General features: G+C 37.6%; 1 protein-coding gene across 1 annotated transcript in view; it reads right to left on the bottom strand.

The window, feature by feature from the left end:
* The window catches only part of LOC107673862 (uncharacterized), a 56,492-nt gene extending 43,471 nt beyond the window's left edge, over positions 1-13,021 (bottom strand). The window contains exons 1-2 of the mRNA XM_016467671.1: positions 12,704-13,021; positions 652-890 (exon numbers count right to left, since the gene is read on the bottom strand). Coding sequence (XP_016323157.1) covers positions 652-890; positions 12,704-12,814 — 350 coding nt within the window. The 5' untranslated portion in view covers positions 12,815-13,021. The remainder of the gene's footprint in view (positions 1-651; positions 891-12,703) is intronic.
* Between the last annotated feature and the right edge of the window lie 391 nt (positions 13,022-13,412).

Genomic DNA, 13,412 nt, shown 5'->3' with positions numbered 1-13,412 from the left:
AAGGATCTTCATATAATAAGTCCTGTGTTTTGCTTTGATTGTGAAACTTAGTAAGACGAGGCATAAACGAGGGAGCAAGTATCAGAGTCCAATCTAATCTGTGGCTTCCAGTTTCAAGACTGATATGAACTTGCTCCATTCTTTGCATCCTCAACTCCCAGGTGAGCTCACAATTTTATGGCACCTTTCATTGAACTTTCTTGAACTTTCATAGTTCATCTAAAAATTTTAATTCTGTCATCATTTACTCACCCTCATGTCGTTTCAAACCTGTATGAGACATTTTTCAAAATATCTGCTCTTGAAAGTCATTTAGGATTGGAATGATAATAATAAATGATGATGACAGAAAATTCGTTTTTGGATAAAACATACCTTTAATTACACTAGACACATGAACCATTATCACCTTTTTAATCTCTATTTTTGTTTCCAGAATGCAAATCTTGCAAATTAGTTTTTTTGTTTACCAGTATGCAAAACATAACCGGAAGGTGGAAAACAATTTGCATCAGATGTGAACAACTTTTCAAAAGAATCAGCCGTCCTGTTGAAACTTGCCCCTAGCTCAGATGACAGGTCTGCTCCTCAGCACAGTCCTCTGAGGTAATTGATGTGTTTGTGTGTGAGAGAGAAATTGTTGAGACCTACCCAAGTGAGATTCCCCAGGTGAGACTGAGCTCAGTGCTGAGGTCAAGGTCTATGCTGGTCAGCAGATCATGAGGAAACTCTAGCTCCTCTTTATCCTCCTCTTCTTGCCTTTGCGGCTTTTCTTCCTCATCAGCAGTCACCTGTGGCTCTGCTTTGACTGAATCAGTGTGGACAGATCCGTTCTCTGCAGTGGCAGACTTCTCCTTCAGTGGGCTCACCTTGTCAGTGTGTACTGCAGCCTGAGAAACAACAAAAGTAGTTAGAGCACAGACCAGTGCAATCTGTTTTTAATCTGCGATCATAAATCACCACCTAAAATGATTTACTTGCCACAGTGAACAAGTTAATTGTTCAAACCAAGATTATGTTCCTTGAAACGTACAGGGTTTGACATTTAAAATCAAAGAAAACACACCCAGCATGTCAATAAAATTAAAATGCTGAGGTGATTCCAGACTGGGCTACACACCCTGATCATTTATCATTGAGCCATCAGTACTTTGACAAATCTTTAAAAAATAAATGTTTTCAATGAATCGACTATACCAGCTGGGTCTTAAGGATCAGTTCAGACATGTTCATACAAGCCTAAATTAAGTGATTGTTCTGACTTTACTGGTTTTACCACTATTCTTTCCAGATAAGATAAGATAAGATAAGATAAGATAAGATAAGATAAAATGAAATAAGCCTATTCAACTGAACTACATTAACCACAGAGCACTTTAAACGCAGATTAAATACATTCTGAAGCATTTTGTAAAAGGCCAGGCCAAACAGACAAATAAATAAATGTAAATCCATATACATGGATTATTTACTACATGTAACATTTAAATGCATTTCATTTCATTTATGAATGCATTTGTCACACTGCAAGCCTATTTAATTTAACCAGGTGATTAAAATGGCGAAAATTTAAAATAAAACATCAAATTAAAAAAAGACTTAACAGCACTTAAAACACTCCCTTTCCGGCTCACATTAGGGGTCACATATTTATTTGGCACAGGTTTTCACACAGGATTGTACTTGTACTCTGAAATCTTAATAAAAATAAAATCAAAATGATTGTCAACTATCCAACTATGTTTTAAAGTCCTAAACTGACGCAAACACAAATCAAAATTATACATATTTGATCATGTCTACACTCTTAATTTGCATGATAATCACTCTGATTTAAAATAAGAGAGAATCTAACCCCTCCAAAACACAGACACACACACTCATTTTATTCATACACACACTCACTGATCAACAGTATGATTCACAGACAAGTCTTTGTGCAGCAAAAGAGGATCATGTTGCAGGCTCTCTGGAACACAGGTCACATTAGAGATGCATTACACAGAAGCCCCACATCCATTAACCATTGTTTATATCATCTTTGACTCCTGTACACACATCAGATGCACTCGATACATGTGCATTCCCACCTCTGCTGTAGGTTACTTGTTATACGCTCTCAGCACTTTAAGACTTTAAGAGTGAATTCATGCATTGATCTACATTCCCAGGCCTGAGCACAAACACCACTCAATGTGAATCAGGTCAGAGTATCGAATGAATCGCCCTGATCTAAGTCCAGCCAAACTCAAAGGTTCGGATTCCATTAGCTTATTCAGAGTTTTAATTTGTTAACCAAGACTGGAATAAACACAAGGGTTTCAAATATCAGTAATATTTAGTAGTGACAGATGGCTGGATTTTCACAGAAAACAGCAAAACCCCTGAAGAACAGGTTGCACTTCACACACCGGTGAACAATCACTGTACTGTATTGATGTATCCCTAAATATCTCTCCCTCAGCCCCTCATATAAAAATGACCCAGTGTCTGCTACACTTCTCCAAAATTCTTGTCATCAACCTGAGAATCTGTTTACACACCCTCAGACAACAAATCAAGGCCTTACTATGTCATTTTAATGGGGTACAGAAGTCTACTAGCAAAAATGCTTGTTAAAAAAAAATCTTTATTTTATTTTGTTTTATTTTATATTTTATTTTATTATTTTGTTTGACATAAAACAATTTGAATGAAAAGTTTAACTGAAAAACGTACATGAATTTAAAATGTTCCAAAAAGCCTCTTTCAAAGAACAAAGGTGAAGGGGTTAAAGGGGCCAAGCCAAAATCACAAATTTTCTTACATATCATTACTGACCTAGAAATATTAAATAACAATTAATATTTACATTTCAAAACATTTCAAACATTGTTTCCAGGTTTAAATGACATTTAGAATAAGAGATTTGAGCCCCACTGTTTGTATCCATTTTTAACTTTTATAAGATTATAAAGCCATAATGCTTTACATACTACATAAGTATGTCCAAACCATGAGCATATATCAAATACTTAAATCTTTGATCATAAAAAAAGGACTTTTTTAAACGTCCTAATCATTGGAATTTTGTTCAAGCTGTAAAACCACATTTATTCACACCTACACTTGAGTTTAATAGTATAATAACACACTTTGGCCCAATCCCAATTCTACCCCTTAGCCCTTCCCCTTTCCCCTACCCCTCCGTTTTGCGCGTTCACGTGAAGGGGTAGGGGTGTCTCGATTCTCTTTTGGTTGGAGGGGTAGGGGTAAGGGGAAGGGCCAGATACCCTTCAAACTAAGATTTTTCGGGACCACACTTCAAACGAAGGGGTGAAAGGGGAAGGGGAAGGGGTATAAAATAGAATTGGGATTGGGCCTTGGTCTGCTTATGATCTTGTTTCTCGTGGTTGGTTTCAATTCCACAACTTCCTGTTTCCTGTCTATGCTGTGAACCTATATCTAAGCCCTAAAAAACTTCATTGAGCATGAGCTACACTTGTCTGTTGGTTTAGAATTTAAACGGATATAAGCTACATGGGGGGCATCCAGATCTGCTGATCCATATATACGGCACACAGGGGCCTTCAAACAGGTAACCTCAAATCACTGCTGTCTTTTTTAAATAAGGGGCCACTGTCTTCCTTTGTCCTTTGACCTACAGCATGAGTGGTCCTGAAAAGCAGACCCCATATGGTCTCTTTTGCCTTGCCCCTTTAACAGACCACATTGTCCTCTACTACAGTAAATCCCTGCTGTTAACTATCATGCGTCCTTGCTGTGCAGGGTTACTGGTTGCCATGGCAGTCGTATAAGCCCAACACAGTAGACTGACCTCTAAATAGTTGTGGGATGCGCACACACAACCCATAAATTATATGATCAATGCAGTCCAGTTTTGAATAACTATAAAACAGACCGAAATATTATCCCGATTTAGGACACACACTAGTGTACTCAGTTAACACATAACAATTGAATCAGTAGAAAATAAATAAAACTATTACACTGCAAAAAATGACTTGACAGTAAGTTTTTAATTAATCTTGTTCACTTGTTTTCAAGTTTAAAAAACCTAATACAAATGTTTTTAAATAAATGAAAACTTTTACTTCCAGTTTAGTAAGACAAAATACACTTGTATTAAAAAATACATTGGTCACACTTTAGTTTGGGGACCAATTCTCACTATTAACTATTAACTATGACCTTTGCCACAATAAACTCCTAATTTGCTGCTTATTATTAGTTAGTAAGGTAGTTGTTAAGTTTAGGTACTGGGTAGGATTAAGGGCTCTAAAATATGATCATGCAGAATAAGACATGACTATGAGCTTTATCAGTACTAATAAACAGCCAATATGCTATAATATGCATGCTAATAAGATAAACTAGTCAATGGTAAGAATTGGTCCCTAAACTAAAGTGTTACTAATACATTCTCTGAAGACGAGTCTTAATATCTCATGCAGTACGGCAGCATTGTACATTTATTTTGTTTTGAGAATTTGACAGATTTTAACTGGAAAATAAGAAAAAAAAAAACAATTGCAGCAAGCCATTAAATAAATCACAAACTCACCTTTCTCTAAGGAGGTACACACACATTCACACAAGATTGCTGCAGTTTCACAGTGCAGCACTCCGGCGCTGAACTCCCAGAGAGCGTGTGCAGCGACGTGTGCGTGTTTTGGTTCAGCCGGGCAAGCACACAAACATGCTGCAACACATACTGCCTGTTCTGCCTATGTTCCAGTCTCCTCCCCAGACTCCTGACTCAGCTCCCTTCACCTCTCCTGCTATAGAGCCATGCCCTTCACAGGAGAACTCTGCTAGTCCCTGGAAGTGTGAGACAGACTGTTCCTCAGTCTAGAAGCAGTACTACGAAATCTCAGACTAGAACACTCACAGAGCAACTTGAGTAGTGATCACTCCCCCTTCTCTGTGTAACTCTTTGAGCATGACGCTTCTACCCTCTGATCCCTCCCTCTCGAGCTACCTCCTGCCTCTTATATCTGCTGCTGTTCTGTCACTACCTGCTGGGAGACTGAGGACTGCACTCTGATGCACACGCTGCAGGTGAATACTGGGAAATGGGCCAAAGGTCAATCTCAAAGTAACCCACAGGGGGGATCATGTTATACACTAACTTTTTTAGTCTTCTAATTACTAGGGTCCATGTAATAATACTCCATTTCAAACATTACGATTTTAGAGAATATTTTTAGATTTTTAAAAATAGATTCTACCCTATAAAATATTTTAGAGCTTAGCAATAACTAGAAAAAATGTATATCTAAAAAAAATGTAAATGCATCTGTCACACTGCAAGACTATTTAATTGAACTACAAAAATGTGCTTAAAATGTTAAAAAGAATCTTTAAAATAAATAGTGACTTAGTGGAACCTTAGGCCCCTTTTTGAGAACCACCTGTGCATCCACATACATTTGGTGGTTCAAAGCACATACTGCTCAATAAAACATCCTAAACCAGCCTAAGCTGAACCAAAGTTCCTGTAGAAATACCATGCACACTCCCAGTGCAAATTCACATACACATGCTGAAACCCTACAGTACCTCATTTACCATGTCAGACTGTGTTTCTTCTGGAGGAAATAGCACCACGTTATCTGGAGCGCCCTCCTGTGGCAGAGACAAATATGTGTAATGCAAAAGGAGAGATGGATACAAGTCGAGGTGAAAGGAACAGTCTTTGGAGAAATGCATGGCAGATCTGAGTCACTTTATGCCTCAAACGGTCTCCGGTGCTGCTGTTGTTGGAAGTTTACCAAGAGTACTTAAAGTTCGTTCTGGGAACCTACCAAACTGGTTGGAGTCATACATGAAAAAGCACGGAGCCCAACTGATTGATCCTATTAAGATAAATCCTGAATTCCAAGTTGAGTACCCTTTGCAATGTAGCATAACGTCGCCCAAATTATTCCTTTCAGGGTCCATTGAATATCAAACCACAGTTGAATGCACAAATGCATAAATGTCTTGTAAAATCACATCAGCACCAAAAGGTAATAAACATGCCAAAGATTTAAATTATGGGGACTGTTATGGGGAAGCTACTTTAAAACTGACACATAATTTCAAGTTACTGTTTGGATTAACTAATTAGGTATGCTAAGGTTGCAAACAAGAGATTTTTGCCTTTAATAAAATCAGTGCTGTACTTTTGTGGGCCCAACATTTTTAACGAATTAGCCTAACCATTTAGTGACAGTATCAAAATACGTGTACATTTATTGGATACAACAACAACTAATCTGCATAACAGAGTCAAAAACAAAGTAGGCTATAGTACATTAACTCGAAATTGTGAAGCATTTTTATCTGTTTATTTACATTAACTGTCAGAAGGATCCGAATGACTATAATGAAACGGATATTGCAGTGCTATGAAAGGGGAGCTTTTAGAACGAGTCGATTCACTAGAATGAATTAATTGGACATTCCAGCAATACTACATGAGAAAAGACAGTTTCGAATGAAGTGTGTTCATTAGAATGTATTATTTGGACATTCCAGTGATACATAAGAGAAAAGACCGTTTAGAACGAACCGATTCGTTAGAATGAATCGGACATTCCACCGCTACATGTGTGAGAGATACCGTTTACAATGAACCGAGCGAGATTGTTATTATTATATCCTATGCAGACATAAAAAAAAAAAAGCCAACAAACCAATACTCATTGGAAAATGTAGCTAATTTCTGGAAAAGCTGCACTTTGAAAGCAGCCAAAACTACTGTCATACTACTGAAAAATGTAGGTAATATAGTAGCATCTCTAATTTTGTTTAGTTAGCCTACTCCCGCACCGATGGGAGCAGCATGAGTAAGACAGAAAAAAAAATCCCACAAAGAATGAGTTCACTGACCATCTGCACTCTTTCAAAACAAAATTCAGTCAGAATGTTTGACAACACAGTGAAAACAGCGGCGCATGATTTTTACCACAGCACTCTCGGTTTCTCACTCTATCTGAGCTGTTACCACAAGCACAGATTGTCACAGGCATTATGTCAGTTGATGTGGGAATGCTAACAGATGTCACCAAAAGTCACAACAACTCTAAACAGTAAGTCTACTTTTAAGGCACACACAAGCATGGTAGTCCAAGCGTTGCTGAAGAAGAGACAAACACTGCGGTGCTGAGCCAGGCAGCAGGTCCAAATAGAAACCGTCTTACCGGCAAAGTGCTGTTCTCATTGCCCATCTTGTTGAGCAGGGCTGCTAGGCGATCCCTTCACATCAGACCAACAATGGCACAGGCCACCTCTGGCAGACTGAAGGATCGAAGTAACGAAAGCAGATACTGTCAAGGAATTACGAACACTATTTCCTCGTCGAACATCCAGAGAACCACTGAGCTTTGAGCGATCAGGGAGTGAAATATGTGTGTAAGTGTGTGTCATGTGTTGAGATTAAAAGTGGCTCTGATGAAAGCATAACAAAGTGCAGAGATGCTGTCCAGTAGAACAACTTTCTCAGGGTGGTAGAAAAAAAACATCTTATTAGAGTCATGGCCTTTAGGCAGTTTCACAGAATTTAACAGTTATATAATTTAAGTAATACCTATCATGTAAAGGCCTGAATGAATCATAGAACCTGTTTAAAAAAAACTTAATATTTAATTTGTACTGAAAACTCTTCAAACTCGTTACACATAAGTTCAGATTTCAAGTGCAGATATGTCATTCAAATATGAAGATCCAGAACACTAACAGGATAAATCAGATTTAACCAGCCAAAGCAGACAATCCAGGAGAAACAGTGACCACTCAATTTGACTGAAAAAAAGAGGAACAATATAGCTAAAATCACAAGATGACCATAACAGAGAGTTTAGTATTAGTATTCTGTGATTTTGTTTTAATTTACAGCACCAGTTTAATGCATTTTATACAACAATACAAAGTGCTGGTCTGTCAGTTCAAAAAGTTCATACTTTATTAGTCAAGGGCACATTCAATTGATAAAAAGTGACGTTACAAAAGATTTCTATTCCAAATAAATGCTGTTCTTTTGAACTCTCTGTTAATCAAAGAATCCTGTATCACAGTTACAAAAATATATAATAAGCAGCACAACTGAAGGATCGTTTCTAAAGGATCATGTGACACTAAAGACTGGAGTAATGGCTGCTGAAAAATTCAGCTTTGCTATTACATGAATAAAATATATTTAAAACTATAGAAAAACAGTTATTTTAAATTCACAATGTAAGTGCTGTACTGTATTTTTGACCAAATAAATGCAGCTTTTTTGAGCATAAGAGACCTCTTTCAAAAACATTAAATATATATAGGCATATATATAAATAAACTTTGTGAATATCTAATAATTTTAATGCACTTTTTTCTTTGACCATTAAGTCAATTACAGTCATTAAGAATGTGTGTTGTTTCACGATCATTACTTTTCTGTTGACTTGCAAGTATTAAAATAACATTTTAATAGCATCCTTGATTTAAACTTCATTATCAAAAAAATTCTAAGTTCAATTAACATCCATGAATCATTTCAAACTCTCCACTTTTTTACTGTGCCACATTAAGAGAGTGATGTTTTCAGGCCCATTGCACATTTGGCTTGAGTCGCTCACTGCATGAAGGTTAGTGAGCGTGAGTGGAGGAGTAGGTCTTATTAGCCCATAAAGAAAGCTTTTCTAGATGGGTCTAACAGACTTCTGGCCAGAACCTCTTTTAAGAACACCACAAGCTCATTATAAACATAAATCAGCTTCCTGGAGCATTTTGCACACACTGTTGACCTGCGGCCAGCACACTGCAGAAAGCTCCAGGGCTCATCAGTCATGCTGCCGTCCCTTCAAACAACCACAACAGCATGCTCTAATGTGGGGAAAGTCAGTACTCTGGATCCCATCTATCTAACCCTTCAGTGAAACACCATCTACCTACCTAGTGCTGTGAGCATTCATTGAGGGTGTGAGCTGAAATTCAGACAGCAGAAATACTAGTCATAGTTGAATACTAATACTAAATGAGGTCGCATAGCTGGATTTTAGTTTTTTGTTTTTTTCCCCCCCAATGAGCACAAGAGACATACTGCATGGCACAGTGGCACTGTTTTACAGTATCGTTTAGTGGGAGTCTGTTTGACACATTAGCTGTGTTAGTGGGTTAATCTGGTGGAATAAAATCATCATTTGACAGATTGTGCTAGTAAATGCGTGTGACTGAGGGTTTGGAGATTACTGCCAAAATCAACTAGTCAACAGCAGCTGCCCTCTGTCTCCCCCTGCTGTGAGCCAATACTCTAGAAAACGTTGGTTGTGAAAATTAGACATGGCCTAAGACTTAAAACAGTATAACAAACTAAATAGACCATAATTTTATCCCTCACAACCTCATTTTTAGTAACATCAAATTAAATATGATGTATCACCAATACATTCATAGAGTGGGACATGTTGGGTTAGAAAGTTGATTGAATAACTGGGTATTTAGCCTTAAAAATCTAATATGTAATATTGTATTTTGTGTGTGTGTGTGTGTACCACACAAGCTAAATTGAGCATAATGGAAAAATGGGTTTTAAAAGAAAATGTATGCAGCTTCTCTTCAGTTCAAGTACCTATGGTTTCTGCCTCAAAGTATAATATAAAAAGGGTTATTATGAGATATTTTAGTTTAAAATAAGAAATAAAAACTGCACTGTGAGATGAAGTCACACTGCTGTGCTTCTGAAGTGTTTGTGTGACTCTGCTGGGTGATCAGTGCCTGCTCTATATTTTAGCAGGAAGTACAAACCCAAATACGAAACTTGCTATAAATAGATGCTGTTCCTGTCTGTCACTCGTTATTTAAGTCTTCCCATCCAGCCATGAGTCATGTGCATCAGTTTCCCTTCCAAACAAACGGTGCCATGTAATAAATAGGCTTATACAATGACTTCCATGCAAATGTCTAAAGAGTCAAGTTTAGATGATCCCAACTTCTCATGGAGCCAGATTCAGCCAGGCTTTCAGAAACAGCTTATCAATAAGATAAACAAGAGAATAGACAAATGACGGCATTGCTTTAAACACAGAGCTATTTGAGTGAATGGAGTGTAATTCCAGCCCTTCTTATGTTTGTGTTTTGTTTGTCATCCAACATAATATGAGCTAAAACAAATCTAGATTTATAGATCTAAATACTACCCATCTGGAGACCCATATCTCCCACTAATAATTAAACATCAGTACCTTACTTTAGCATGGCTAAGTCACTTACAAACACATGAATACTGCCTGCTAACATAGGAACACTCCTCAAGTGGAACAGGATCGTGTCTTTTCTATTCATGGACTATCAGTTTATCGTTGAGAGAAAAAAAAATACAGCACAGAATTTGATGTGCTACAATGTTGCATAACAACCTTAAAACAAATTAAATAGAATTCATTTATATGGGCATTTATGTTATTTTTTTCCGCAACGCCATGAATTAAAGGTTGATACTAAATGTTTTAGTATCACTTACTAAACTTTTAGTAAATGATACTAAAGGTTTACTTATACTACATTAGCAATGCAAACCATGACAGTGCAGTGAAACACCTCATATGAACCTGAAAAGCAATAACAACAAAGTGAAGTTAAACTCACTCACCCAGCTCACAGAGGCAGAGGCAGTACACCTATCCAAGCTCACACTGCCACACTTAATGTAGAGCTTTAGGTTTCGTTCATTGCAGCTACTCCACAGTAAACAAGCCTGTCCCCTCTTGAGACGACTGGCACATTGGGTTGCTAAATCTGCAGAGTTCGAGCAGGCAAGAGGGCAAATACAGGCGAGAGGTGGTAAGCAGTGTGAGACCGTGGGGGGCCACACTGATTCTGACAGGGTGGAGATGAGCTGGACGGTGCATGGTCCTTGGTAACACTCGTAAACAAACACAATGCCATAAACTAAGCAGAAAGGATTTTACCCTTCCCATAACCCCCTTAGCCTGTCAACAGGGCCCCAAAACAATTACATTAAAAATAGTTTCGCATTAAAAAACTGGAAGACTCCAGTCATATCAATGGCCTTATAAAAGACGTTTAATTTGTTTTACATAGAGCAGGTAGCCTCAGACATATTGTAATGACATGACTACCAATACTACTTGTTTTCTCAGTAAACTTACTATTGGACACTTTTGGTCACAGAATAGATTAATCATCGTTAATCATGAGTGAATATATCATTTCTACAATGGTATTGATAGCCGAAAACTTTTTTGGGGAAATATAATGCTCTATTCACACTGACAGCGATTTTACTGGAGGCCACCAAGGTGCTGTACTGTTGGTCACTAGTAGGTATTCACATTGCTGGATGACCAAATAAAAAAGGCATTCAATAGAGTACCCATTAAAATCTTTGCAATCCTTACAGAATTAATTTGGGTAATAAGATGCAACAAAGTGGAATTCTGAGTTTCGTACCCAATTTACTCACTTTAGTGTAACCAGAAGCAGTCAGGTTGATCTGGTTATTTTAAATAGTATTTCTAACTTTAATACAACTATTTAGTGAAGGACACTTTTACAATATAACTTGGTGAAAAAAGGTTAATAGGGCACAATAATTTAACTTACCATACCAGTGTTTTCAGCTCTGTCAGGCATCCTGCAAGACCTTCCATTCAATGGCTACTGCAATCGTTCTTGCTGAACTGCCTAGACTATGATCTTCCCTTCCAATTCCAACTTCGGTTCAACCACACAACTGTTTCCTATTGGAAAACCTTACAGCACACTATAATACATATATGCATTATTTATGTATCATCCATTGTCTGCTACCTGTTCACCTCACCTGTTTACGCTCTTACACATACACACACCCCATACCATTTCACTTATTCACAAAATAATTATTCTCACCTTTTGCTACATAATAATGCAGAAACCTGGCCTTTTAAATGCCTCAAGCAAACAAAGTATTTATTGGTCACTGAAATAAATACTTTTTAATAGCTGACAAATATGCAACACTCCCCTTCTCCTCCCTGACACCAATACACAGCATTAAAACATTAACATTATTACATAACTATTGCAATAAAGTGCCTAACCAAATATTCCCATCCTTAATGAATGAATGAATAAATGACTGTATTGCAAAATCACTTCAACTGCATAGACAAGGAATGCTGAATAAGATATTAATAAATCATCAAGACAGCACTTGTCTATGAACAATCAATGCTGATTGTTATTGATAATTATGCTTTCACTTAATAACAGATATTGAATGCACAGATATTGCTTGTTGTCAAGGGAATCAATTCATTTTTTTCCTTACTTCCTTTTTTAATTCTCTCATGTCAATTTTCAGCACAATTTAGACTTCATTTGCGATTTTGCGTATTGTCTACAGCTTTTCATTTATCCATATCTGTCATTCCTTTTCCTGCATCCTTTCCCCTCTTACACTGTAGATATTGTCAGGCATCTTTTTGCACCTCCCCCTCTTTTTTCCCCTTCCATTCCCGTCTCCTTTCAGTCTCCCAAGCTCCGACCACTACAGGCCAGTATGAGAAGAGAAATTACATGCTTTTTCATTCATATCCCCCTGACGTCAGCCCAGTCCAACACGAATACTCCCCCCTCATCCCCTTCTTCTGCCTGCACTGACAACAGCCGGCGATGTCTTCCCACTCATTCTCATTTTGCCATTCTGTCTGAAGCGTCTGAGATGCAGTGTTACCTGGCTGCGTGCGACTCCGATGCAGCTTCCCATCCTGTATTCCATGTCCTCCTGAGGAGAGGTGACTGAAGCACTACAAGGCTTGCAAAAATAATCTCTCCAGGATTGCATCCCCACTACAAAGAAATGGCATCGCTGAGCAATGCAAGCAGGGTGTGAGCAAGTGAGTGCAAGCGTGCGAGGATACCCTCATATGTCTGTGTGTGTGAGTGTGTGTGAATAAGCCTCATCTACTGCAATGCCCAGGGTATAACTACGACATACATGCACATTCTCTGTTATATAACAACACAATTATATAAATAGCACAGCTGAGGATTAAAAAAAAATGTGTCTTGACATTTATTCCTCTCTTACTTTATTGGGTTTTGCAGCGATGCTTAAAGATGCCACTCTGCAAGTGGGTAAAAAGCCCCTCTGTTATCTTCAGCGACCGTCACACAAGCAGTTTTTTTTTTTACTAAAATTACTGATTTTAGTTTTAGTCCACAATTGTTATTTAAGACTAAATATTACTTAATTTTAATATCAGTCATAACATGAAAATAATTATCAGTTTTGGCCAGAATTGTCTGTGCATCCCTTAGGAAAATTAGCTTTCAGCAAAAAATTGAACCTTTACCTCTGAAACAGAAAGCAAAATTCTATTAAAAAAATTGCCTTTTCAAATGAATGCATTATTTACACATTACACGTTATTTGTTTTGAT

This window comes from Sinocyclocheilus anshuiensis, unplaced genomic scaffold, assembly GCF_001515605.1.
Source record: "Sinocyclocheilus anshuiensis isolate Anshui unplaced genomic scaffold, SAMN03320099.WGS_v1.1 scaffold292, whole genome shotgun sequence".
NCBI lineage: Eukaryota > Metazoa > Chordata > Actinopteri > Cypriniformes > Cyprinidae > Sinocyclocheilus > Sinocyclocheilus anshuiensis.
The sequence above is the reverse complement of the archived record's forward strand: the minus strand, read 5'-3'. Positions and strand labels throughout refer to the sequence as shown.